This window comes from Amaranthus tricolor, chromosome 3 (genome assembly GCF_026212465.1).
Source record: "Amaranthus tricolor cultivar Red isolate AtriRed21 chromosome 3, ASM2621246v1, whole genome shotgun sequence".
Taxonomy (NCBI): domain Eukaryota; kingdom Viridiplantae; phylum Streptophyta; class Magnoliopsida; order Caryophyllales; family Amaranthaceae; genus Amaranthus; species Amaranthus tricolor.
In genome coordinates, this window is record NC_080049.1 from 28233885 (window position 1) to 28261555 (window position 27671).

General features: G+C 33.2%; 3 protein-coding genes across 9 annotated transcripts in view; all 3 read right to left on the minus strand.

Annotated features, from left to right (window-relative positions):
- Nucleotides 1-138, minus strand: part of LOC130807938 (amino-acid permease BAT1 homolog) — a 7684-nt gene extending 7546 nt beyond the window's left edge. Inside the window, exon 1 of one of the 2 annotated variants that reach the window (XM_057673345.1) lies at nucleotides 1-138. This exon is cut by the window's left edge and continues 236 nt beyond it. The gene's annotated coding sequence lies outside the window, so the exon portion shown is untranslated. The other variant, XM_057673346.1, reaches the window with a different exon arrangement.
- A 2806-nt stretch (nucleotides 139-2944) lies between these two features.
- On the minus strand, nucleotides 2945-13395 carry LOC130807896 (lipid phosphate phosphatase 2-like). Of its 5 annotated transcripts, none has more exons than XM_057673285.1 (9): nucleotides 13113-13395; nucleotides 11971-12051; nucleotides 11583-11807; nucleotides 11372-11459; nucleotides 11169-11278; nucleotides 10967-11060; nucleotides 10418-10606; nucleotides 10250-10309; nucleotides 2945-3614 (listed from the first exon to the last, which is right to left on the minus strand). In XM_057673285.1, the coding sequence occupies exons 3-9, from the start codon at nucleotides 11796-11798 to the stop codon at nucleotides 3400-3402; spliced, it is 972 nt and encodes a 323-aa protein (XP_057529268.1). In that variant the 5' UTR covers nucleotides 11799-11807; nucleotides 11971-12051; nucleotides 13113-13395; the 3' UTR covers nucleotides 2945-3399. The 5 variants fall into 5 exon arrangements, with proteins under 5 accessions (XP_057529268.1, XP_057529271.1, XP_057529270.1 ...); XM_057673288.1 differs by having other exon boundaries at nucleotides 11888-12051; nucleotides 13113-13346; XM_057673287.1 differs by lacking the exon at nucleotides 13113-13395 and adding an exon at nucleotides 12966-13106.
- A 1482-nt stretch (nucleotides 13396-14877) lies between these two features.
- Nucleotides 14878-26528, minus strand: LOC130807854 (uncharacterized). Of its 2 annotated transcripts, XM_057673222.1 has the most exons (16): nucleotides 25971-26528; nucleotides 25380-25556; nucleotides 25154-25278; nucleotides 24910-25048; nucleotides 24318-24467; nucleotides 24180-24233; nucleotides 21372-21467; nucleotides 21236-21295; nucleotides 21040-21114; nucleotides 20767-20820; nucleotides 20437-20538; nucleotides 19742-20350; nucleotides 19478-19609; nucleotides 17277-17384; nucleotides 16215-16404; nucleotides 14878-16001 (listed from the first exon to the last, which is right to left on the minus strand). In XM_057673222.1, exons 1-15 carry the CDS (start codon nucleotides 26382-26384, stop codon nucleotides 16255-16257), a joined length of 2445 nt encoding a protein of 814 aa, XP_057529205.1. In that variant the 5' UTR covers nucleotides 26385-26528; the 3' UTR covers nucleotides 14878-16001; nucleotides 16215-16254. The 2 variants fall into 2 exon arrangements, with proteins under 2 accessions (XP_057529205.1, XP_057529204.1); XM_057673221.1 differs by lacking the exon at nucleotides 14878-16001 and having other exon boundaries at nucleotides 16085-16404.
- Nucleotides 26529-27671: the final 1143 nt, after the last annotated feature.

A 27671-nucleotide genomic window follows, 5' to 3' on the forward strand; every position in this document is an offset into this window, starting at 1 on the left:
GATCTGTTGACTATTCTTTGCTAATACCGAACTCTATTTTGGAGTAATTTATGTATTTCATATCCTTCCTAATTTGAAATAATGCAAAATGAATAAAATAAATAAATATTTTTTTATTCTAAACTCTCATAATCTGAAGTTGGGAAAACCCGAACAAGAGGAGTCAAAAACGGCAGCAATATCAGGATTTTTACGCGGGAAATATGATTTGTAGGACCATTTACTACTCTGTCCGAATGAATGAATGATAAATATTTTATAATAAATAAAAGGAAAAATTACTAGAATATGAATAATTCAAACTTTAAGATGTATTTGCCTAGAGTAAATTTGGATAACCGATGACCTGTTATAGTAGGTAATTCACTAAAAAAAATAAATCAAACATTAATATAAAATTAGAGAAAAATTTTGAAAATTTACATAAAAAATTCTAAATAATAAATAAAATGATAAATTTTTAAACAATTTTTTAATATTTTTTTCGACATTTTATTTTAATTTATCTTTTTTTAAAAAAATAAAATTTGCTATAAAAAGTTATCCAGCTACTGGGTTTACTCTAAGAAAATACTCCTCAATATTCATGATTAATCAATAGATGGAATTATTATAGGAAAATCATGAATAGATTAGATTATTCTAAGTAATTTTTTATAGATAAAAAGAAATTAAATGGTGTAAATATATTTTAAAAAAATTAAAATATAAAAAAAGAATTAAAAGAAAGTGATAATCTATTATTTAAAAGTAAAAATAATATAAAATAAATATGACATACGAAAATAACAAATTATGCTATAATGTGACTAAAAAGTACTATTCAAATAAACCAAACTCATATTACCCTCTTGAGCTATGTTTGGATGGAATGATACGAGGGAAAAGGGAAGCTACATAAACAATTTTTGTTAAGTTTTTAATTTAAAAAAATTTAAAAATTTCTTTTTTAAAAAAAATTTAAAAATTTATAGAGAAAACTATTATTATCCTTTATTTTTCTTATTTTTCCTTAGAACTAAACTAAAATAAAATCAACTAAAAATCATATGGGGACATGAGACATCAAAAAGAGATGAAATGAGTAATTTACACTACATGGTCTACATGAAAATAGAAAATTTTTTTAATTTCATCTAAATTTAAAATCACTTACACGATATTATTAGCGAATTTATTTTTTAAAATAGTTGATAATAACGATAAATGTAACTTCTAACCATCCTAGAAAAAGTAGTTCACACTCATTAAAATCAAATAGAGCCTAATTGTCGCATTTTTCCTACTGAATTTCGATCTTACAAGAAACCTTAAATAAGAAATTATTTAGATATTATTTTAAGGAAAAACCCCATTTATTATGAATTACTCCATCATCTTGGCGTGAGCTGTTGGACGGTGGAGTACCAATGACGTATGAAGTAGGTTTTGTTCAAATGATGAGGCATGTGAATCTTATTTTTTGGCTATTATTAGTTATTACACGCCATGACGCCAATAATAATTGGTAGTTGGTAACCAAAGTACTTCATTTAATATACGTTCCACTTCCATTCATAGAATATAATGTTTGAGGAATACAATCTCCCTAACTTAATTTGTATTTTATTTTTAATGAATATATTAAACATAGTTAAATAAGATTTTATTTGATTCGTTTTAACATAAGATTTATTAATATTTAATTTTATAATTTTAAATTATACAAAATTATCACTAAGTATTGAACTAGTGCATTGACAAACATGTAAAAAACAAATGAGATATTTGAAATAAAACAAAAAAAATATCTTTTTCTTTTGATTTTTGACTTTTTGGTTAGTTAAATAGCTAAAAAGTATTATTTGATAAATGAGTTTTACGTCATATGAAAAACTAATTTTTAAGCAAAAATTAAAAACTACCTATAGGGGTTGTTTGGCACAAAGAAATAAGACTTGTGAGACTTTAAAATGATACTTTTAAAATGAGACTTTGAAGATAAAAAAAGTCTAATCCCTTGTTTGACATGTGAGGGACTTAAAAAAATAACATAAAAATGAAAATCTCAACCAAAATACCCACCCTCGGACTTTAATCCTTTTTATTCCCTTCTTCTATTCCCATTCCCTTCAGATAAACAAGGGCTTGGACCTTTTTTTAAGACAAAGTCTCATTCCCTTCTTCAAATCCCACATGCCAAACACTCTCTATAGTAGTTTTTATATTAACTTTTGGCTTGTTTAAGCCTATTTTTTTTTCTAATAAACAGCCATACGACAATAAATATTTTTTTATTAAACATTATCAATTATCATTATAATTGGGTTACATAACTAACTGAAATAGTTTGTTTTTCAGCTAATATTTTCAGCTAATCAAATCAGCCAACAGATTCAACCAACAATCAATTGCCAAATATACTTCCATTCTCTCTAAGAAATTATCACACTTGTAATATTGCACAAGAATTAAGAAATAAACTAAATTGTGTAGAAGAAATTAAAAACAATTAAATGCAGGGATAACATTTTCATAAAAAATATAGCAAATTATAAAATACATACTAAAAAAACAAGAAGATAATCTCTTAGAGACAAAAAGAACATCATCTTATTAGTCCATTCATCTGTTTTTAAATAGGAAAAACCACATAAATTTTAGTAAAAGTTTTTTTTAACGTCATTGTTAGGGAAGAAAAATACGCCAAGGACACAAAATTCAAAAGGAGGGACTACATACATAAATATGCTCAAGCTTATTTTGTACTTTCTCCGTTCTATTATACTTGCTACATTTGACTTTTTGCGCAATTCAATGTGTTATTTTGTTCATTTTATATGTTGACTTATGCACTTCTAAAAATTATAAAAAGTTAATATTCTGAAAGTATACGATTAGACGATTCGAACAAGATCCCACTTGACTATATTTTTACTTACATATTAGCCACAATATACAAAATAAACTTGAACGATGAATAGTGCCCAAAACAAAATGTAGTAAGTATTTCAGAACGGAGAAAGTATTCAACAAGAATATACAATACTTCTCTATCCCACCTATTTTATAACATTTAAATTAAAAACTCTTGCAATGAAATTCAAAATGTGGGTATTTGAGCGAGACAAATGAGTAATGTTTTAATCAAGATTGATACCAAATCCCACAAAAAAAAATAGTATTGTTGTGAAACAAAGAAATTGTAAACTAAGAATAATACTAAAGAATATGAAACTTCAATCAAGACCTTGGCCATCCACAATAGAAGTGCATGATCAGATCTGTTAAAATGAATTCGTTAACATTTCCCTAATTGAAGCCAAATAAATCGTCTAAACTGGAATAAAGACCCGACTCCGACTCTGAATCCGACTCCAACTTGACTAGTGTTTTTGTACACTATGAACACAAGATGGTTCAATGATTCATACCACCTTCTCTTTCATTTAGAATTGGCCTAGAATCTCGACGATAATAACCAAATTCTGACCTCTCGGATCCATGTTGTGGTTCTACTTGTACGCTTTCCAACTCTGTAGTACGAAGGTCAAGAGCGTTGATGTTGCTACTCGAAGGCTGAACGCCATTTCTCGATGCCTCCAGCATGTGAAAATATGCATGAGGACCCCAACCTGAACACCATTCAAAAACGAACAAAAACATTAGAAAGAAAACTGTCAACAACGTATTAGGCCGTGATGTTGGTCACATAATCTCTCCGTGACCCACTCGTGTGGAAACGGACACCCGTGGGCTTGGGCCTACAAACCCACGGGTCAAGAGTATTGACTTGCGCATACACTTAGTGAGGTTCATTATTTCCCAAAACCACATGGTAGTAGGAGAATTAGCTCACCCAATATATATATACATATATATATATATATATATATATATATATATATATATATATATATATATATAAAAGTCCACAACCCACTATTTTATGGATGTGGAATCTTGTATCACATGTGAAGTATTTCCAACACGACGGTCCTTTATATTTGGGGTTTCATCAGATTATACAATGATACAGTTACAGTACACCAATTCACATCAGGTTGAATGGAGAACCAAAACAGACACATCTAACATAATAAACAAAGGCACTTAAGAATCATGGGTTAGCCTGATGGAGACACTCCCTTTTACCCCCGAACAAAACGAAGGTCTTTTAATTGTTCTTCCAACCCCTACCCTCATGCCCCCACCCCTAGTTCTTCACATAGAAAAAAAATCTTTTTCAGTGTACACTAATAACCAAAACATGGAACATTTTGAATTCAACATAGCTAAAAACGTACTAAAAGGAGCTGAAGTATTTGAAGCATATCATTTTTGTCATGCTAAAAGTTTTAGCTACATTCTACGAAGATTTTAACTTGATGACACTAAATCATACATGACCGAAAACCTAGATGAAAAAATAATGCAAACACCAGGCAATTGTGAAGATGAAAACAGTTTTCATAACTCCCTCTCATGTCACACATCATAGAAAGGTGAAAAAATTGTGTTCCCTTCCCTCCCCTTCCCTTTTCCCATCGAGATTATTTTCTCACTTCTTTCAGCAATGGAAATTTCAAAGGGCAGAAGAAGCTACATCGAAAACCTAGAGTTTCAAATTATTCGCAAAAAAGTAACTCACCCAGTTAGAAGGCTAACAAAATCAAACAAACTTCTAAAAAAGGTAGGATCGTTATCATGTTCAAGAGCGCAAAACTTGTCTTAGGTTGACGGCTCATACCAGTCCCTTGTTCCCTTTTTGTTTGGAAAAGGGAAGGGGACAATGGAGATAACAATGCACCCATCTGTTTGATACTTTAGGCTGTCCAGCCTACTTGATTACCCAACTAGGCAGGTCTTCCATCTTAGTACCTTGTTGGATTTGTCTAAGGTATATTTATGAAGCAGTATACACAACAAACAACATTCTAAAAAGAGGAGACAAGTTTACAACTACTCACTATGTTGAATTCGGACAAGTCTAATGCGCACCATATATACTAAACAACTATTTTCACATAGATCTCCTCAACTTCAGAATGAGACCTACAACAGAACATAATTTTACTGAAAAAAAGAATGCATGCTCACGGGTTTATGTCCTAAGGTTTTCCTTCATTATACCTCTGTGGTGGGACCCTTCCTCAGACCCGCTCTACAGAGACGTTTTATGCACCAGATTTCCCTTTATGCTCAATCGTCCAATAACATGACTTGAGACCATATTCTAGAATGGACACAAACACATCTGAACAAGGACCAACATTTTGTCAAGATACAAGTCTCCACCGCATATAGGGAAGTTGACAATGATGAAATTTTAGTAAGGTAACAGTGGAGTTACTTACGACAGGACTCCAACACATTTGTTTCAACTCAAGACGACACACTGACCTCACACTCGCAGCATGTCATAACACGATACTTATTGGGATGCTATAATTGACCATTAGTAAACAGTTGAGGACTAATCGGGGTTAAGTAGCATAAAGCATTTAAGCAATCAATCTGGAATGTCTAAAAAGGCAAACATAGCTTTGATGCAATTGCGATCGTTCATACAAAACAGATGTTACCGCACATAACTTGAACTGTTGCAACTATTACTAAAACAACACTACAAAATGAAAAACCCTCCAAAATAGCTATTTGTCACTAGTAATTGGTACAGAAAAATTATGATCATCAAATAAAATTATTGTACAAAATGACAAATGCAGTTTGAAAAAGAAAAAACCAACCAAAGAAAAGCACATTAGAGTTCATTGCTAAAATCTAAAACTATGCATGTGAACTATCCATATGCTAGCACCTCGATAGCTACTAACTTCTATGAAACTTCAAATTCATGAAAGATAGAGGTTCTAAAGAAGGATCAAAATATATATACAGGATGACAAAGAGGAGGCAAGCAAAAACTAATGACATAGATAAGGATAAGAACATTCTAGTTCAGGACGAGAACATCAAAGATCGATAGAAGAAGTATTTTAATGAGCTATTAAATGGAGAGCAAGAAAATGAAGGGGACACAACAATCACTCCTTTAGATGAAAATAGAAAATTTATGCGAAAAATACAAAAATCAGAAGTGGATATGGCGTTGAAGAATATGAAGCTAAAAAAACGTGGTTGGCCAGATGGTATACCTATTGAGGTATGGAGATGCTTAGTGACCATTGAAGTAACTTGGATAATTGATCTATTCAACAAGATTTGAAGAACAAACAAGATGCTCAATGACTCAAGAAGTACTATAGTGCCTATTTACAAGAACAAGAGGAGCGTCCAAGATTGCTCTACCTATCAAGGAATAAAACTCATGAGCAAAAATATGAAGTTATGGGAAAGAGTAATAGATACACGTACGAGAAGATGCACCTCAATATCAGAGAACCAATTTAAATTTATGCCAGAGAGATTTACAATGGAAGCAATTTATCTTGTGAGACAAATGGTGGAGTACTATAGGGCTAGAAGAAGAGACTTGCACACGATTTTTTTTAACTAGAAAAAAAGCATATGACAAGGTAAGTATTTTGGTAGGCAATGACAAGGAAAGGCGTTCCTAAGAAATGTATAGTTCAAAATATGTATCGAGAAGTAAAGACGAATTTTAGGACATGTAGAGGAGCAAATGGTGATTTTTTCCATTACAATTGACCTTCGTCAAGGTTCGGTCCTAAGCCTCTTTCTTTTCGTAGCAGTCCTAGATGAGATAACGCATGGATACAAGGAAACGTGTCATTGTGCATGTTGTTTGTTCATGACAATGTTTTGGTGGATGAGACCAAGGAGGGGGTAAATGCTAAGTTAGAACGATGGAGACAAGAGTTAGAATCACGAGATTTCAAATTAAGTCGCACAAGACAGGGTACATGAAGTATAATTTTAGCACAAACGAGATAACGAGAGACACTATAAAGCTAAAAGCGAAACAAATCGCTTCAAGTACATGCTTTAAATACATTGGGTTCATTTTTTAAAGTAGTAGGGACATCCAACTAGATGTGACTCATAGAATTAACTTTAGGTGGCAAAAATAAAGAACGACTACTTGAATATTATGTGATCGAAGTGTGCCCTTAAAGTTAAACGGTAAGTTTTACCGAACAACCACATAACCGACGCTAGAATGTTGGGCTTTTAGAAAGTATCATAATCGAAAGAAGGGAGCAACTAAATGCAAACGTTTCGATGGATTAGTGGGCACAACATGAGGGATACAATTCGAAACGAAGATAATAGGGTTTAGGAGTTGCAAATATTGAGGAAAAGATGAAAGATAATCGTTTAAGATAGTTTAGGCATATGCAAAGACGGGGTATTATTGAACTGGTAAGGCCAATAGAAAGCTAGAGCTCGGGAGAAGTAAAAAGAGGGCGAAGAAGACTAAAGATGACTTGAAGGATAGGAGTGGAAAGTATATGAATGACCTAAACTTACAAATTTAGATAGTTGGAAATCGGAATAAATTGAAAAGAAGATTCCCATTGATACTGATATAATGGTACATGTAGCCGACCCCAATCTTTTGGGATTAAGGGTCTGGAATTGTTGTTCTTGTTGTTCTTGTTGTTGTTTTTGTCATTGCAACCTATTAGCTAACATCTTAGAATATGCATTCTGCTGATTCTAACTCAAAGTTAAACCTGCGCGTTATGCGTATAAGATCACATTGAATCCCAATTTAAGGCAGCATCCCAATTTTACTACTACCATTTTGTTGTCTCTAGCAGCATTGCCACAAAACAATGTCTACCATATCTAAAGAAATCAAGTAGACCATCATCTGCATCTCTAAAACTAAATTCCGCCTCAAGACACATATGCAGTCATCTATCCAGGTTATAATAAAAAATTAGAATTTGTGTTTACATCTTGTCTACATCCCTTATCACCTGATCCATGTGATCTTGAGGTTAAGAGGAGCCTTTCCTAGCTACTCGCATATCAATTGTAGAATCCTCCACCACTACTTAACAAATGCTCAAGAACATAATTGAATCAAGTTCTCGTTGAACTCGTTGAACATAATTAAATCAATGTTCAGCCAAACTGTAACAGTTTTAATGACTTCTATCTTTCACAGACCTGAGAAAATAAGCAGAGCAAAGACAGCATCAGCATGCTTCAGCCATTGCACATTCGACCTGTGCTTGAGCATAACCTTCTCTTTTCTCAACCTTATATGCCATTCTTTACTTTCGGCAGAAATTTTTTAAAGACGCAGCCAGTCAACTCTAGCTGCTTTACTTATTTAAGCCTCTTAACTTCCACAATTTGTTAGGCTTGAAACATTGGTACTCCAGTTGGTTTTTGCAACCCAAAAGCTACAATATAAATTCCTCGTCTTCATACAAAGGAAAAGGACCAATCCAGTCTTTTACTAGGAGTACTTTGTTTGATCAATAGACTTGACAACTATTAGGATAAATTTGGACACCCAAAATGAAAGCAGAATATAACCAGATGCATTGCTCCATGAACTCAGTAATCTGCTACAAAACTTAATTGTTGGACTCCCAGATGTCAAGAGTTATCTCATTCAGTTGTCAAGCAATGGTAATAAATTACTCATATTTACTCTTTAATCTCTGTTACTAACCTGAAGATCTAAAATCCGTAACTCGAACAGCAAGAGGTAGAGTTAGTCAATCACCAACTTATGCCAATAAAATTGAGTATATTGAAGCAATTTCCCTTAAAGCGTCCTAAAATGCTTTTCATTCTTGACTGACTTTGAACCACAGACCTCACTCAATTTCAAATCAAATTCCAACATGCTACTTCTAAATGTTTAAATTAACTGCTTTGATTTTTGTGTGACTTTCACCTCTGCCACAGAAATGTCCCTCATCCGCTAAATCCTTTCTATTTGAGCAAAATTCATCGTTTTCAGCTTTGTATCAGCCATCTTTACAAATTTTATAAAAATACCCCATACAAAGCAAAAATATACATATGAACTTTGCCCATGGCAGTCCGACAAGTACCTCAACGGAGGGCGAGGGGAGAAGGATAGAGTAGAGACTAACTTCTATCAAAATCCTTGTATCTCAACATACCTTAGCATCTTTACCAAATACCACATAAAAAAGCTAGTTCTAACAACCATCACATATAAATATCATTTTCAAGAGTAGCACAATCAAAATGCTTTACTCGTGAAAATAATCAATAGATAGAATGGTAGACAGTATAAGTGATGAAGTGCTCCGTGCTCTTTCTATTTTACTTAGAGTCTACTAGCCAGAGAAAAGTGAGTTTTTTTTTTTTTTTGTGTGGGTGGGGGGGGGGGGGGGAGGGGGGAGGGTGTCAAGGTTCCCTAGGGTCTTAATATATTAAATGATACATAATGTTTCAAAATTATAAATTTTGTAAGATAAACTTCAAGTTTTGGGGTTCGAAACCCTTGAAATGCATTTTGTAAAATAAGCTTGCGTGTGAGACTTTTATTGCTCTAATCTCACCTCTACTCAAAAATGCCTAAATCTACAATCTTCCTTATTCCTCTTTACTTCTTTAATATTCCCGAAAAAACAACCCCTAAAACTTCTTCCTCTTTACTGATCAATCTTTTAGCTCCCAAGCTTCAACTGCTAAACAATTAGCACCCTCCTACTACGATATAAAACATTTATGACTCCCTCGAAAAATGTAAATCCCAATTTGCAGTAAATATTGCGTTTTGAAAAAGGCATACATCAAAAACACCCCAGAGCGCCACAACCACAGTAAGCCCCACCAAAAAAATCCTTATATATTGCTTAACCCTTATTACATTTCGAATTTTAGCAGCTACAGCCTACAACCAAGTTAAAAGAGACAACCCTTGTTGCTCCACCACATACATGTTTATACAATATTTCAACATGATGATGATCTTCCACAACCTCACTAGACAATGCAGACACTAGCATCTTTTCAAAGACATCTGGTCACGAGAGCTGTTAACATAACTTAGCGTTGGACATCATCACCCCAAACTGGTTGAGACCAAAAATAATGCCTAATAAACATCGTGACTAATGCATAAGGTTCCCTCCTTCAAAGATAAACTCAAGCTTCTCCTATTATATAACAAAACCCCAACATGGGATATAACGTATGCAGGAGAACATCTAGTAAGTAAATATGCAGGTAGGAAGAACTTGGGATAGAATTTCCTATTTCCAAGGAGTGAGCATTGATGAAAGCAAAAGACAACATATGCAGGTAGAAAGAAAAACAAACAAAATCAGAAATCAAGAGGTATTACCATCTGGATGGTATGGTGGTGGAAAAAACTGCAAGTAACAGAATGAAGCAACCACTAAACCTGTGCAGGAAAGACAAAAGAAACAAAATGAGAAATTCTTGCCAGAAATGCAGTTTTAAAAAAGGTGCTGATACTTTTCTGAAACTATCAGATATACACACTACATACCTAGCAGACCTCCTGCAAAGACATCTTGCCAATGATGCCAGTAATCATCAACACGAGAAACTCCCACCATTGCAGCCAAAAGTATGGGTGAAAAAACAATGCAAAGCTTTGCAACGTGGCCTCTTCGGTCAAAACACCTAATTTTCCCCGACAAGTACCATGCTAGGAAACTAAGCCCAGCAAATGACCCTACATATTGACAGGAAACCTTTCAGCAAGGATATAACGCTCAATAATTAAATTATACATTCAATATGAACCGAGTGAAAATAAAGATGAACTCATGCTTTATACAACAATAAGAACTAGAGGTAATTTACATTGCTTGAAATCACTAGACTAAACAGAAAATAATTCCTACTTTTAAATAGGAACAGAACAGGTATTGCGATCAAAATAGATAATGTGTTGGTCCAAGGGTTCCTACTTTGTCCTTCAATGACATATAACGAGCTCAAGAATGCAACTTACTTGCAGTTTCGTAGCATCAGAAATAGGCATAAGTTATATAAATAACATGACATGACAAATAGAAATTGTATCACTTACATGACGTATGCCCACTCGGAAAACTTTTATGGCCTTCTTTGATAACACTCTTAAAACCAGTGCACATAACATTTCCCGTGACATTATTAAACACCTGGAGTAGAATAACTATAAAGCGTGAAATGAATAGCCAAACTTCTCATTTTCTCGTAAGCTACAAAAATGCACAGTTGCAGCCAGTGAAAAAAAAAAGTAGATCTACCCCTTTCCCATCAGGAAAACAACGCCAAAAGAAATCTGGACGAGGTCTACCAACTCCATCTTTGATGGCATCAGTTATCACAGAAGTAATAAGCACAGAAAACAGGAGACCTAAGGATCAAAAGAACACGAAGCTTGTTAATGCTAACAAAACAAGTGAATCCTTTATCCAATTCCAAAAAGGAGGGGAAAAAGGATGCATACCTAGAGTTGCCTGATGGAAATCATAGACGTCATTTCGAATGGCATAGTAGAGAACAATAACACAAAATGGCAACAAAATTGCTATAATCTGTGAGCATAAATAGGGGAGGAAGACTATATTAGTTACTTGGTTAACACTCTCTAAGTAGGATAAGTTCATCAAAGCCAACCTAAATAGGATACATTATCATACATAGAAGATTAAACATACCGGAACAGCCCAAAAAGGAACGGTATTCCCTTTTAAAGGATACATGAGATCTTCCATCATTCCTTTCCCAACGAATCGATGAAATGGTTCAATGACATTAAGGACAATGTCGATGACCACTAGAAGGAAAAGTATAAGCCAATCATGCATATGAAATCTAGCCACTTGCACTCCATGAGATCTCAAGGTGTGAGCACCAAGTTGAATTTCTGGCATTTTCAACAACTACAAAGAAACACATTCATCAGAAAGTAATAAAACAGTATCAAATCACCTCACATTATGAAGAGAATTCATGATAATACCTAGATGAATTATGCTAAACACCTTTTTAATGCCCACTTATGTTGAGCAACTATACATTACATTACATCATCTCAATGCTCACCTACGATGAGGTTGGTGGTCGGATGTACGAAGCCTTAGCCTTAGCGGGAACAAGGCTGACAAAGAGGTTGTTTCCGATTAACTATTCACAACAATAATACAATAAGCTAAATTTGAATTTTGAATCAAAAAAGGAAAAGATAACTTTGTTCAGTCAAAAAGCAAGTCACTTTCTCAACAAGCACTCAACATAAAAAATCAATTCCATCCTAAATTGAACAGATCATTGAAAGAAATGCATTAAATGTCACCAAAAAGGAATGTAAGACATTGGTAGTAGCAAAAAGGAGAAAAACCCTCGAATCAAACATGCCTAAAAGAGTAAAAGAAATGCATTAAAGTAAAATTTAGTTTTAAAAATTCAAAAATCTTTAAAGAAACGTATATGATATGGAAGCTATAGCAAGCAACTAACAAGGAGAGACCCATAACCACTAGAACATAAAGTAAGTTGCCATGTCTACAAAATTACAGAATATAGATAATTATTACTGCAAGACACCATTTATGTACAATAAAAAGAGTCTAAAAATGGGAAATAGTCAAACAGTAATAAGATTCAACAAGATTAGGGTGAATAAACCAAAAGATCCGTTTGTATTCTTCTTCTCTATACATATCTATGTTGTACCATCTCAAACTCCATATACTTGTTTCCATCCCTTTCGGGTAATCTTTGCTCTTCCCCGTCCTCTTTTAAGCCCCAGAGTTCTAGCTTTCTGTCCTACATAAGGGTTTACTAATATAACCTATCTTTTCACTAATACCCAATCTTTACACCTGCCCAAACCGTTCTTACACGTGACCAAGCCCCTCTCCTTAACATTTGCGGCTCTTAACCTGTATAATTTAACACTACCCTCCAATATAAACTATTTTCTGCTACACCCAAAAGTCAAAAAATCAAGAAAAACAGAAAAAGGCAACAAATATCATCAAAAAATAAGAATTTTCACTTAACAAATACAAACCCAGATAGCAAAACTGCGGAATTACCACAAAAATGAATAAATGATTTCTTAACAGCGAAAAGGTTTTGTTGTTTGTATACAACGCAATAAGACATGGATATGAAGCAAAAATTGTGTATTATAGAGAGCAAAAGGCATGAATAATAGAAGAGATGAAGCAAGATAAAGACACCAGATAACGATTGACGGATGAATAATGCTCCAGTTCTACAGAAAGCCGAAACAAGAGATAGCTAATGAGAATTGAAATGAGAATGAGTATGTTTTCTGGAATAGGTCGGGTCAGCCGGTCAGGTACTCAGGTAGTCAGGACTCAGGATTGAGGGTGGGTGACAAACTAATTTTATATTTACGACAATTAAGAAAAATAAATATTTAAGGATTAGAGAAATCATAAAAAAAATACTAGATTGAATTTAATTGTAAGGGAATATGTAGAACTACATAAGTAAAAATAGATATATGATTCTTTGTGGATTTGATAGGGAATAAATTGGACCACAAGATCATGAATATTAATTTTTATTTATTTTTTTAAAAAGTGGAAATGATTTTGTCAAATATATGTAAGACTAAATTTTAAATATGATTAAAATTATGAGATGTAAATACAAAACTCTTTTGCAGGAACAATAAATGAATATGCATAAGATGAAAAATGAAAGTATCATTTAGGAACGAAAAAAATAATAAAATTAATGCAAATTGTTATATGAAGCAATTAAGGTTGTTGTAAAATTATGAGTTCATTCGAATATCAAGTTGATTTAGGATTAGTGTTTCGGATAGGTTTAGAATCAGGTCTCGTGTCTACATTAAATTTTACATAATTATAAATTTATTTTTAAATCAATCAAATCGAATTCAATTACAAAATCTAATAAATATTAGATCGTCAAAACTATTTTAAACAATCACTTTTTTAAATAATAACTAATAAAGATAGGCATGAGCCAATGGAATAGCGCTGGACAGAATAAGACATTCAATATGCAACGCATGACGCATTTGAAATGGACTTGTTTTAAAATAAAAAGTGTTGGAAATTTGAATCAAGATTTGAGTTATTAGCTCGTGATGCGTGTGAGGTCTGGCTTGGCTGACGACCATAATTTTATGTTTTTTTTGATAAAAGGCTGTGAAGGATTTTTTTCTTCGTTAAGACATTTAAAAAAAAGAAAAGCTCACATATAAATAATTATGTTAGTTGGATTATTCAGAGAGCGTTTCACAGTGAGACTGTCTCACACAAAAAATTTGTGTTTAATAAAAATTACTAATGTGCTCTGTCAATTTTGTAATTATTAATACGAAAATTAAAAAATTAAATTTAAAATGTTTGAAATATTGTAGCAACATTTTTCTGATCAGTTCAAACGTTCAAACTCAAATTATATAGTCGATTGAAGCTTCATACTTGTTAACTCTTTCTTCCTTGACCAATCAAAAAAACCAATTCAATTTTTTAAAATTTTAATTCTGAAAAAGAAAATTTTAAATAAAAATAGGGTCGAGCAGTTTAAGTATTTGTTCATAGAATGACAAACTATCAAGGTTGTATAAAATATGGCAAGCAGGACGAAATTTTAAACCCCAGCATAAAAATTATGAATTCTCTTACATTTAAAGGATTACAAGTTATAGTGGATATTTGTATGTGCTAATTGCTATTGTGATGGACTTTGCATCAACAAATGCTAATAAAAATATATTTTGTTGGAATGATAAAATTTATAACAACCACCAAATGAAATAGGATATATTTAAAGTTCATTGTTAAATATTGCATACCTTAAAAGTTAACGTTCTAATATTTCAATTAATTTTTTGTTAATAAAGGCCTTGTAAAAAACACTTAATAAAATTAAAATTCTGAAAATATTTTATTTTTATTAAAGTTCGAAATTAAAGTGCTCATAGGCCACCATAATCTCAGACCTACTGCCTTTTAAAGTTTGAAATTTTTAAGACCTTGGATCGATTAAGCTCTTCTTCTATTCCTCATATCAGAATCCCAAACTTATACCTCACAAGTGACTTCTCTTAGCTCACTTCCTTCACACTCATTTTCCACAATACTAACAAATTTTAATGCAGCTCTTGAATGAAAATACGGACTCAAAACAATATAAATTTATATTAATCATAGTCATCAACCCAATATTTTTGCATAAAATCCGAATCTGAGAGAGAAAGGTAACAGAAAGCCCGTACCCCTCCAAAGGAAGGGCAAAGGTTTACATTCTAGATATATATTCCCTCCTATTCAGCTGAACTGTCCCATTTGACTTTTCACACTTGCCGAGGCAACATTTTAACTCTTAATATCTCAAATTATGCTTAATTAAAAATTATAAAAAGTTGATATTAATAATCCTTGTATTGAGACGAATCAAACAAGATCCCATATGACTATGTTTTAACTTATAGATTAAGAGTAAAACACAAATTAAGAGTGATAAGTGAATAGTGCCAAAAAAAAAATGGGACAATTCAGCTGAATAGGAGGTAGTATTAATTCTAGTAAATAAAAAATCAAGTGATGAAGAAACTTTATTCAACTAAGATTCTAGTCAAGACTAGGATTTAGAATCCATTACTTAATTCGAAATAAACAAAAGACTAAAGACTAAACTAAGATGGAAAAGGCTCAATCTAAAATACTACAAACCGATTTCGAAATCGTTTTGGTGAACGTCAAGAACAGTCAGCCTCCGAATTCATCAATGATGTCTCATAAATCCAGCCTCCACTACAGCATCATAGATTACTCAACATAATAATGGATCAGAATCTCCATCAATTCACAATGCTCACACTTCTTGTTGAGCTTCTTCTTGTTTCTGAATGTTTTCCTGTTCAGCTGAAAGATGGTGTGTACTATTGACAGTAGGCAAGGTATTCATGGTCATAATAAAGATTACACTTGCAGGCAGCCATGGAACCATACGCATTTGAAGAGATTTTTGCCAACTCACGAGGAACAAATCAATGTAGCATCTTATCCGGTATTTTGAGTTCCAGTACAAGCCTTCGAGTCTTTTCCATCCTTTCCGAACAACTTCAAGACAATATGTAATCAACAAATACCTAAGCTAATGCTATTTCATATGGTTTTCACTTTACCAGAAATACCAATAAACAAGGGGAAAGAAAAAAATGCAATGCCTTAAATTACTCGAAACAAACAATCCTTTTACAGCATAATTTCTCAAGATAGAAAATGTTACTTGAAAAAATAATAATTGATCAAAATTGCACAGGAGATGTCTACCTCCTTCAATATAAGCACCCACAAGATTTTGTCTAGAAAATCACTTCCATGCCTTCTTCCCACGAAACTGTTTGCTCGACCTTGCTTGTTTTATCTTTTTCTCTTGCTTACTTCTAGCTATCTTGCCTCGTTTTGCTGCAATAGGCATGAACTTCTTATGCTCCTTCTGTCTGTTGCTTAGACCACCCTTCTGTTGAACATCAATAAATCACATCACCAAAAGTAAGAGCCTTAATTCCATGTGCAAAAGAATAAAGCGCAATAGCAAACAGTCAAGAAATCGCATTAAACTATGATTCTGCGCATCGAATCACAGTACTATAAACACGAGGATGGAAGCACAGAACATATAAAGATAAACGCCAGTCTTGTACAAGGAAAAAGCAATCCCATTAAACCATGATACAAGATATGATGTAAGCATAAAAGACTACTTCACATCCAAAATTGTTATTAGAAGCACAAGAGCCAGTAGAGCATCTTGTACATGGGTGTCTAAGTACTATAGTTCACTTTAAAACATCATGTATGATAATGTGATCTTTTTGAATATAATGAAGATTATTGTTTTAGCTGTATACATTATGAACACAAGGATGGCAACGCAGAACATATAAAGTTATACGCCAGTCTTGTACAAGGTTAAAGGATTCGCATACAACCATCTATTAATGCAAAAGGACCTTGCTAACGTATGCCGCCGATGCATTTATATAAATCAATTTAAATAGTAAACTTATATATATTTTGAACTTCAAATTATACAAGCATTAGTTATATTGCCTAATATAGCATAAAATTTGGAATTTATCTCCAAATCACACGTCAAAATATATAATAATACTTTTATCTTTTATTTTGTTTCTTAACTTACTCTTTAAACTTTCAAATATATTATTATTCTTGTTAGTAGAAACCCCGGGGCGTTCATTAACTTTTACCATGCAAAAAAGGTACCTAATCTCATAAAACAGTGAAAGCTCACTTCTAAAATAACTGAAATAGCCATCAAAACTTTGAAACATAAAGTAAAACAAAAGAGTACTCAGTGTAACAACAAACCTTTTTCTGTTTCACAGCAGTTTTGGACCTGTACTCTCCCCTTTCCTCTCGCCCTGCCTTCATTAACGCCACTCTTTGCTCCTTGGTCATCTTTCTTCGAATGTTAGCCTAACAAAATCACATGACAAGAAAAAATCGAAAACAGGCTTCATCATTTCCCCAACAATAATTTTAAAAGGCAAGTAAATATACAGATGTACACGCTTTACTTCAAAGAAAAACCATATCTAGACATCTGAATTTTTTAATCTAGTCTAGATAAAAAGAGACTAAAGGGGAGCATACAAATCCATTCTTTGTCATTTTATTAAAAGATTGGCCAGTGTTACCTAACATACTAATCCCTTTAAAACTGCAATCCAAAATATCAGTGTTAAATTAGCAAATGCAGGCACAAACACGAGAGTGTATACTGTATTGTGAATCAGAACCCAAACTCATAGGGATTTAAAAAGCACAAACTACAAAGTTACGTCCAAGGCACTGATGATTATAGAACTATATGATGGATGAGCCAAGGAAAAGCTGATATGTTGACTATTGAGACTGTTATTAGGTGGTCTATTGTAGTTCAAAGTTTCTCTAAGATGATTTTTAGGTGTCTATACTAAATACTGATGCATGGTTATACTGTGACAAATGATTCATCTAGAGTTACAAACAAAGCTTTACAATATACTAAATGGTCATAATCATACACAAATGTCTATGGTGATTGATGATACATTACTTATTATTACCAAATTCATCTTAGAGGCTGTTAATGGTTGGTTTATCATTGTTCTTTTTGGAGTTCAGAAAACAAAGGGTAAAGAGGTTGTCAGCAAGACAGAAACATGAAGAAAAGCGCCTTGATTAATCGGTGTTGGTTACAGCGAGGTCCAATAGGCGCACAAAAGTGCGCATTTTAGGTCGTTTTTGCTCAAGTGAAGGGTAAAGAGCATTGTGCAAGTTTCTCCAGGAAGGGAAGTCTAAGTTTTCTTAAAACATTTTGTTCCAACAACCCAAAACGAAGCTTTAGAAAGGAAATTCAATCAAAAACCCACAATCATTGTAAGAAATTAATCAATTTGCACATAAAATCTTAAAATTCCTAAATTAAAGAAAAAAAACCCCCACTCACAAATTTAGTTGAAACAGGATAAATCTTATTGGTAGGCGAGGCTGATATTGCTTAGGCGGTTGAATGTTCATATCCGGTTGGCATCGCCAGTCAAGATTAGTTCTCTGTCTTGTAAATCTGCTTCTCTCTTAGTTTTTTTCTTTTTTTTTTTTTTTTTTTTTTTTTAGGGCTTTGCCTTATCTGACTTTATATAAATTACTCTTTGTAAAAACCACCTTTCATTTGAACGTTTTTAGCTAGGAAAGCTCCTTCACGTGATAAGTTGATAACTGACTACCGCACCTATCTTTCTTTTTTGTAGTGTTCTTCCTAATATATTTAAAGAATAGTCGAAAGCTATATTTTATATGGTTGGCTCATTATTCAAGGTGACACAGTATGTCCATTTATATACTTTTGTTTCTAATTCACATGCATTTGATATCTGGTACTAAAGTTTATTCCAAGAGAAGTATAAAAATAAAACTAAAAAGTGAACAACTCACATGCAAAAAATCTAATGCCTTTGTCTAGCACTTAGTGCCTCAACTGCAAGGACCATTTGCACCTTGGTTCACCTTGTGTCTTTTAAAACTAAATTGCCACAAGTCTAGGGATGGCAATGGATCCTGGACGGCTGGACCGGCTCGAATCCAAAGTTGTTTTATAGGTCTCTACTTTGGAAATCTTCAGTGATTGTCTTATTAGTTCTTTCTTTGTGGGAGGAACATGAGATATTGTTGAAGAGAGAAACATAACATATACGCCCAATTGTCAAATTTAGCAATAAGAGATCCAAAGTGGTTATAACCTAGTTTACCCCCAAGTCCATTAATTGTATAATGCAAAGGATTCACAAGAAACATATATTTATTTTCTGAGTTCTATACCGATAAAATAGAACAAGCAAGATTGAAATATAAAGATAATACTGAGAATACCATAATCAGATATGAATTTCACAAGTTTAAAACAGGCTTTTTGAAGTAAGACACTTGATTAAAATTAGTAACCAAAATTACAGAAACAGGCAAAGGCATACACAGAAGTTTAGAAAAAATATGATGACGAGCTTAGCTAGTAAACAATAAATACTTACTCTAAGTTTATCAGGGTCAAGTGGCTTGAGACTTAAATCAACTGAAGAAGGGACCTTAATAGTAGCTGATTTGGAATTTGAGCCTTTTATCAACCCATGTTGTGCCAAAGCAGATCTTGCTTTCTTCTTTGCCTACAATATGCACCCAAAAAGAGAGACAGAGCAATGAGGCAACAACCAAAGAACGAAGTATTAGGCAATAATATGAGGGCTATATTAAAAGTTACTTAAATGATTTGCATAAAACACAAACCATCAATATACCTGTAATTCTTTTATTCGTTGGAAATCCTCATTTGAATAGATGCAATCATCAGTTTCTGGTGAGTTTTCAAACTTTGCTGCAGTTAATTTTTTCAAAGCTCTAAGACTAACTTTAGCAGTATCCAGTTGGTGATCAAAATCGGTAAATTTTCTCTTCCTTGCTCCGTTTCTATCATCACCCTCTACATCACTAGTATCCGAATCACTTGAGCTACATGACTCCAAGTCATCTGAATCACTTACAATGTCATCACTACGATCATCGTCATCACTACAATCATCGCCATTAGTAGTCCTGTTCTCATCCTCATCATCATCCTCAAACTTAGCACCAATTTCATCTATTGTGTCATCCTCATTGTCAGAGTCACTTATTTGATCAGCATTGTCACCCACATCATCCTCCACATCATTTTTCTCTACTTCGTCAGAGCTGCTAGAGCAATTTCCCTCCAAGTCGCTATCTCCATCAGAAATCTCCTCATCTTCCTGCAATAGTTCAGCACCAGGGATGCCAGTTGCAACATTTACCTCTCCATATTCTTTTGGTCTAGCCATTGGATTAGTAGACCTTCCTCGGTCTTTTTTGATGAGCAATGAAGGGCAGATCTAGACACAACAACATTGTTAGTTGTCACATACAGCAGTATCTATGAAACTTTCCCTCATGAGACATTGAGAGTTAAGGCAATTACCTCTCTGAACAAAGTGATAAGGGAGCGAGCAGCACTAGAAACCGCTTTTTCATGTGACTTCTTATACAACACTAGGTCTTGTAGCAAATCCTCGTTCATCAACTAAAACATACAGATCAAGAGAAAATGTTGTTGCAATGACAGGAAATTAAGAGTACACGTGATGAGTTTAGTAAATAAACATAATTGATAAACTTAATAAATTCCGTATATACACAAACACACGATTCAAAGATCAAGTGCCTATGCACGATGAGTAACAATCACACACTGTCGAGATTCAAGATGGACAGCTTCAAGAGACGTAAAATTAAAAGAGAATAAGCGTACCAAAGGCATGCGCAGACATATCTCTCTAACAACATTCAGTCCGACAGAAATTGCCTGTTGAGAATAAATGAGTCATAAATGTAATTTCACCAACCCAAACAAGTACACAGGCAATACATTTACAGGGATAGATAATATATCCAAAGAGTTATAAAATGCCAGAACAATTTAGATAACACATCAATGTCAGTAAATAACAAATGGTATCATTTTTCAAGCAGTTAAGATCTATAAATTTTCCAGATTAAACATTTAACACAATAAATTCAATACCTCTGTACGCGAACGATCGTGCACAAACTGATTCACAACCTGCTTAAATAAAGGTTCAACAGCATCAGGTGGTACCTAATTCATCCAAGACCCAAAAACCTATCAGATCAGAACAAAAATAAAGGAGCTCCAGAAAAGAAGACGACAACAACAACAAAACAGTAAAAATTTGCAAACTAAGATACCACAAACAGACCATATCATGGCAGGCCTGCACGGCTGCAGCAAGTAGATTAGTTATATCACGTTGATGAGGCTGCATTTGACAATAGACACAGCAATTTAGATCAAAGATAAAGAAAACTATAAAAGGAATGAATGAGAACACAAACCTGCACATATTTTTGAAGGAAGGGATAAAAGTTCAGCAAAATCAATTGGTGAAGCCCAATTGTCCGAGCAATAACTTTCATCAACATCATCTTAACCTAAACAACCAATAATCCAATTTATGTCAAGGTTCCTAAAAGATGTTATATTCATGTTGCTTTTCATGCCTAAACAAAAATACCACATTCTTTATAATCAAAGGTAAAAATTCAAGCATACAAGCTACTTTAAAAAAGAGGTTTTCACATCAATGAATCTTTAAAAGCCTTTCCCCTAGAAGTGCTTCATTTTGAATAAAGAGGGAGTACAGTAAAGCAAGTCCTGAAAATGCAACACGCATGCACAACTCTACTTACGATCATTTCCAGAGAGTTAACGCAGCTGTTTAATAGAAACTTCCTCTTTAAGTTAAAGATGGTGCCCAAGAGGACAATAGTGAAGAAAAAAACAAGAAAAAATTAGTAGACGAGAGCAATCCCCAATCAGAGAAATCATAAAATCACAAGTTCAAGTATTTTCATAGTAAAAGTTGCCAATCACCACCTTCTATATTTGTCAAATTGAAAACAACCATCCAAAAAATTTTGTTAGAGGCACCTTATTTAACTTTTTTTCTTTCCCAAACACTATCTTTGATCTATAAAATGATTTAATTTCATTTTTGTTACCGTTTTTCAACAAAATCCAAGTGATGATCATACTAACTATACAGACAAGCTTAAAGGCGGTTTTTGCAAAGAAAATAATATGTCAATGGCATTTAACATGAAAGGAATATTAAGCTTCATTTTGCATTGTAAAGATGTGATTAAACATTTTTTCTTTTTGCATTTGATGTTCAATGCAATTTGCAATTGATGGTCACCAATTACTAACAAATTAGCAAGTATGCTTTCAACAAGTGTCTAAGGACTTAAGCTCCTTGGATGATGAACACCAAAATAAATCCCAAGCCAATCAATGCTACAAGCAAAGCACATATATTAAAAAAGATGATTTTCCCATCATGGCTTCAATATTAACAAGGGCCCGACCCGCTTGACCCAACCTGTTGACCCGCAACATAAATGACGGGTCAATTTCAAAAAAATTGCAAACTACGGGTCGGGTCATGAGCCGAATATAAATTTAAGTGGGTACCCGGTGACCCGCTTAAAAAAAAAAAACAAATATCCTTCTTAAGGTTCTCAAAAGGGCTGAGTCAGGTTTTCAAGAAAAAACAAATTAAAAACCCATTTTGTTAGCTAGGGCAACTGGGGAAAGCGCCGTTCACTCTTCTTTCTTCCTTCATCTTCATTAACGTTTTCAAAGAGAGTCTCTTTCCCCTCTAACTTCATCTTCAGAAATTTCTATGTCTAACAATCATCTAATATTTCAACTTTTACAGTATTTTTCCTAGTTTATTCCCCTGTATTAAAAAAAGAGGACAAAAACCCATGTGAATAAAAACAGATGAACATACAAATTTGAAAGAAAGCATTGATTACATGAAGAGCCTCCAGCAATGTGCTTGCAGGAAACCAAGAAGATCATCTCAAAAAATGCAAAGTTTAATTAAATCTTCAAACTTGTTCGGAAATTTGAAAATTCAAACTTGTTCAACACTATTTATCTATGCGATGAAGATTTTGATGTTGATGAAGATTCTGTAATAAAATGTACCAATTTTGGTTACTTTTTAATTTTTATTCTCATTATTGATGTTGATGAAGATTTTGCAACAAAATTCTGTAATGATACTAATAATAAATTCTGCCAAATTTTGTAATTAATTCCACAAATTTTTCTAATTAAATTTTGTCCAACAAAATCGGGTACCCGGTGTCCCGACCCGATTTCCGGGTACCGGATAAATTGGGCCGGGACACGGGCCGTTAAAGAAAATACTCGGCTTTCCGGGTACCCGCCAATGAACAGCCCTAATATTTACACAGAATCTCAATATTATAGTTGAAGCTGAATCAAACTCTTACGTATCTAAATTATAACCACAGGGAAAAATACCATCTGCAACGAATTATCGTGTATCATGACCATATCGTAGATGTTTTTAAGCTTATTGCGATCAAACTATAGGTCACAGGCCGAGACAACTCCAAAACCATCAGCATTGACGACTAAAGCCGCTTCATTAAAGTAACCGAAATTGATTTTACACTAGGTTTATATAACTCACAAATATAACAACCCAAAACATAACATCCATCAAAATGCATTTGGCATATCACAGCCTTATGAAAATTTGACAGTTAAAAAGGTAAATGCAATAATATTTATGAAATATGTAACATTGACAAAGTCTTAAGATTGGGTTGTCATTTTGAACCAAGGATCAAGCCATAGAAATGCTTCCATGCATAAAAAATGTTCACGGATCCGGCTAGGTATAAGAAATAAACTTTTTAAACCCTTAATAAATATTCTAGTTTCATGAGCATATTGTATATGGATAGTTTTACAAGGCCCGAGATGCAAATAAAGCTCAAAGAGTCCTGCACCTAGAGAGAAGGTATTTGCAAAAGTACGAGCTTGTTTTTTTAAAGTTTTTTCTCTAACCAACAAGCCACAAGCAAATATAGTTGAGATGTCCTTTTCATCAGTACCCACATTGTACACATTTTCGTACATTTCATGAGGGGATAAGAATACGTACATCAAAGGAAAAAAAACACTACATCACAACTGAAAAGTAGACCCCTCAAAGCCTCTAAGGCTACTTAGGTTTAGACTTGAAAAGAAGTGTCGTTTCATACTTAATAAGTAATAATTAAGAAATCAGACATAAGTTCAAACACTTGATCGATACATACCTCAAAACGTTCATTGCAGCTTTGAAGTCGAGAAAACAGTTTCTCCGCAAATCCCTTGAGAAATAACAGATCAAAGACTAAGTAGCATAATAAATGCAAACCAATGAAGAAAGCAGCATAAATACATCCATAACAAACCTGTGCATCTTTCAGTTTCGTTAAAGGTGAATAATAATTTGGACTTGTTTTCTCAGAACTCAAGCGCTGCTGTTTTTTCATGCTACGCATTACACGCTGCAGCTTAGCTTTCTTTTTCTTTTTGCTTGAAGATGTACCCTTATGGTGAGCCTGAAATCAGAGAAAAAACAGCATTACCAACAAATTCCTATGTACAGAAACTCCAACACCCTCCCACTACTGTGGAAGATGAACATCCAGTGAAAATATCAACAGTATATCCACATGATTAAAGTCAAACAATCTAATCAATACAAAACAACAAGCACCAGAAATATTTGCAACCATAGATCAAAATTGAATAAGAATCAGCTACTCGGTAATATTTTCTCAAAAAGAATAAATGTTTGACATGCTTTATTTTCAGGGGACAGTAATGGAAGTATAAAATTTTTTCTCACAATAAACAATGTATTTCTTTTGAAACCTTAAAAACAATTCAAACTCAAATGCTCCTCCTTGAACTGCTAAGCAGTTCACAAGACATGAAATCATCACAGTTTGAGTTTTAACAAGTCAATCAGCAAGTGAAAAACTAGAAAGCAGAAGAAACCTTATACACATCCTCTCTACTAAGAACCACGTGAGGCTCTTGAGCACAGCCATCATCTTCACTGCTTGATGCATCACTGTCATCATCATCTTGTATTTTCTCATAATCAAGAAGGAAGGAAAGAGCAGCTTTCATGATCCTGAACATATTTACGATATGGCCAAGTTCATACTATCACAATAAGTTCACAATTGAATAAATCACATCTGAAGCAATATAATACAAGGAAACAAAAGGCTATTACCGTGATGATGGATGGAAACAAGCCATGCAAATAGCATTTACAGTCCTTTCATCACACCAAACTTTCCTACGATGAAGATCACAAAGTGTGACAAGAGACCTTTTTGCTATCAGCTCCTCCTCACGCTGCAAGTTACAAATACAATCAATCACAAAACACTTTTCAATCAAGTAAAAGAGTAACAGATACCAGTAATATTTACTATTAAATTAGAAGGAATATAAACCTGTAGCATTTGAAAAAGAATATTCTGAAGAAGTTTGTTCTTAGACTCATCCTTGTGCTTCTTATTCATGCGCTGAATAAAACGAATGACATGTGAATATGCCAATTTCCTTAAAGTCCTATCACCAAGAATCTGAAGTTCCATGAATAATGCCAAAGTCTCACCAATAGCAACAATCTGCAAATGGAAAACACAATCATATACTCTGGCTCACGCAACGAGATATACCTTATTAGCAAAGAAATCCCAACTACAATACTCAATGTCACTACTTTTTGCTTTCTAAATGCAATGTTCCCAGCGTGCTCCACATTAGTGCGTAGTCAACAACATGAAACATTTCAGCTAACTTACAATTTATGGTGCAAACAAAAAATTGACAGTAATTCATATACTTAAGTTTGCATCACCATATGATTGATGAAAACAAGAATGAAAAGGCGATGCATCAAACCAAACAACCCAAATTAGAATATGGAATTAATTTCCAAAACCAGATGCATTAAACCAAACAGCCAAAATTAGAACATAGAACTAATTTCCAAAACCAACTACATACTAGAAGAATCATTGTTGAGAGCCAAAACGCACCTTACGATTAACCAAAAGGATGAGAGCTTGAGTGAGTTGGCAACGAAGAGAAGACAACAACGACCTAGCCGTATTACGGAGAAGATCAGCAAGCTGTTTAGGAAAACCGGAGAGCTGCTTAGAGTAAAACTGAGTTAAATGAGCCAAAAACAACGCTTTTTCACCGAGGTCTTTCGCAACCGAAGGATCAGCAGAAATTCCACTAACGGAATTGAAACTGAGAGCTGCTTGCTGCTCGAAAAGTTCAAGAGAAGAATTGAATTGCTGATAAATTAACTGCAATTCTGCCTCATAACTTTCAGGATCACATTTCATCTTTGATTGTAGAATTTGGAGACTCAATTTATCAGATGAACGACCAGCAGCGGCGATTGCTTCCGCTGATAGGGTTGCCATGGCAGTAGCAGAAGGCATTTCCTGGTTTTTTTCCTTCTTCTTTGAGTATTTTGGGAACTTAATTAGGGCTTGAAGGAAACCCTAGGAAAACCCTAATGTGCGAGGTAGAGGAATTTTAAGTCTCGGCTCCACCGCATACCAGAGGACGACTGACGATCTTAATTGAATCAGTTATAACGGAGGGCGGTACTTTAAGTCACGCTGTGCTGTCTATTAATTTTATTATTTTTTCTAAAACCTATTAATTTTATTTATTATATTTACTTTTTTACACTTATCTAAATATATTTTAATTCTTAAAGTCTCTAATTGCAATGCATATAGTTAAAAATTAATCATTATTGCAATCAAACAAAATTTTATTTGATTATACTTTAATTTATATGTTAAGAATAATAAGTAAATAGTAAACAAAGAGCAAATGAAACTAGTTGATATAATAGAATGGGGTATATGATAAACAAATTTCTCAAAAAAAAAATGAATAAGGCTACAATATCAACAATAATATATTAGAGATTTTACATAGGATAATACATAAATGGAAAAAATAATTTTTTAAGAGTTTTTATATTTCTTATATTTTTGTACCTTTATTCATATTCATAGTAAAGAGTTCTGATTAATTAATAATTACTAGAAAAAATTTAAAATATCATCAAATATGAACTTTACAAAATGAGTAACTATAATTAAAATTCTAATTTTATATTAAGTTTTTATTTTCAATCATTTTTTTAAAGTTTGTGTGGTCATTAATAAGTCTGGGTGTTTTTTTCAAAAGAAATAAGTTGGGTGTTAAAAATTGCACAATTCAACTTGCGTATAGTCTCTCTAAATATGTGGGCTACAATTATTTTAGTGAAAATATGAAATGTCTTGTTTCTGATGGAAACGCAACTTTAAAAAAATTTACTAGAGCCATATTTCTCATTTTTCTTTTGGTTAAATGATAATAACATATTTTTTGAACCCACCAAATATTTTTTTTTTACTTAAGAGTCATTCCTTTTTAACTTAGGCTAAGGTTTCTTTTAATTGAACGAAAAGATCAATTTTTAGTGAACTTGAATGAGAACATCATTCCTTTTGAATTAACTAAGGTTATATTTTTTCTTTTGATTGAACATAAATGTCACTCTTATAATCAAATTTTAAACGATTATCATCCTTTTTGAATTCACCTATAATTAATTTTATACCATTAAATAAGACATCACTTTTTTCAAAACAATCAATTATACATTAATGTCATATGACATAATATAAAGTTGCTTCAAAAATTATCTTTCATTTAGCTCTTTA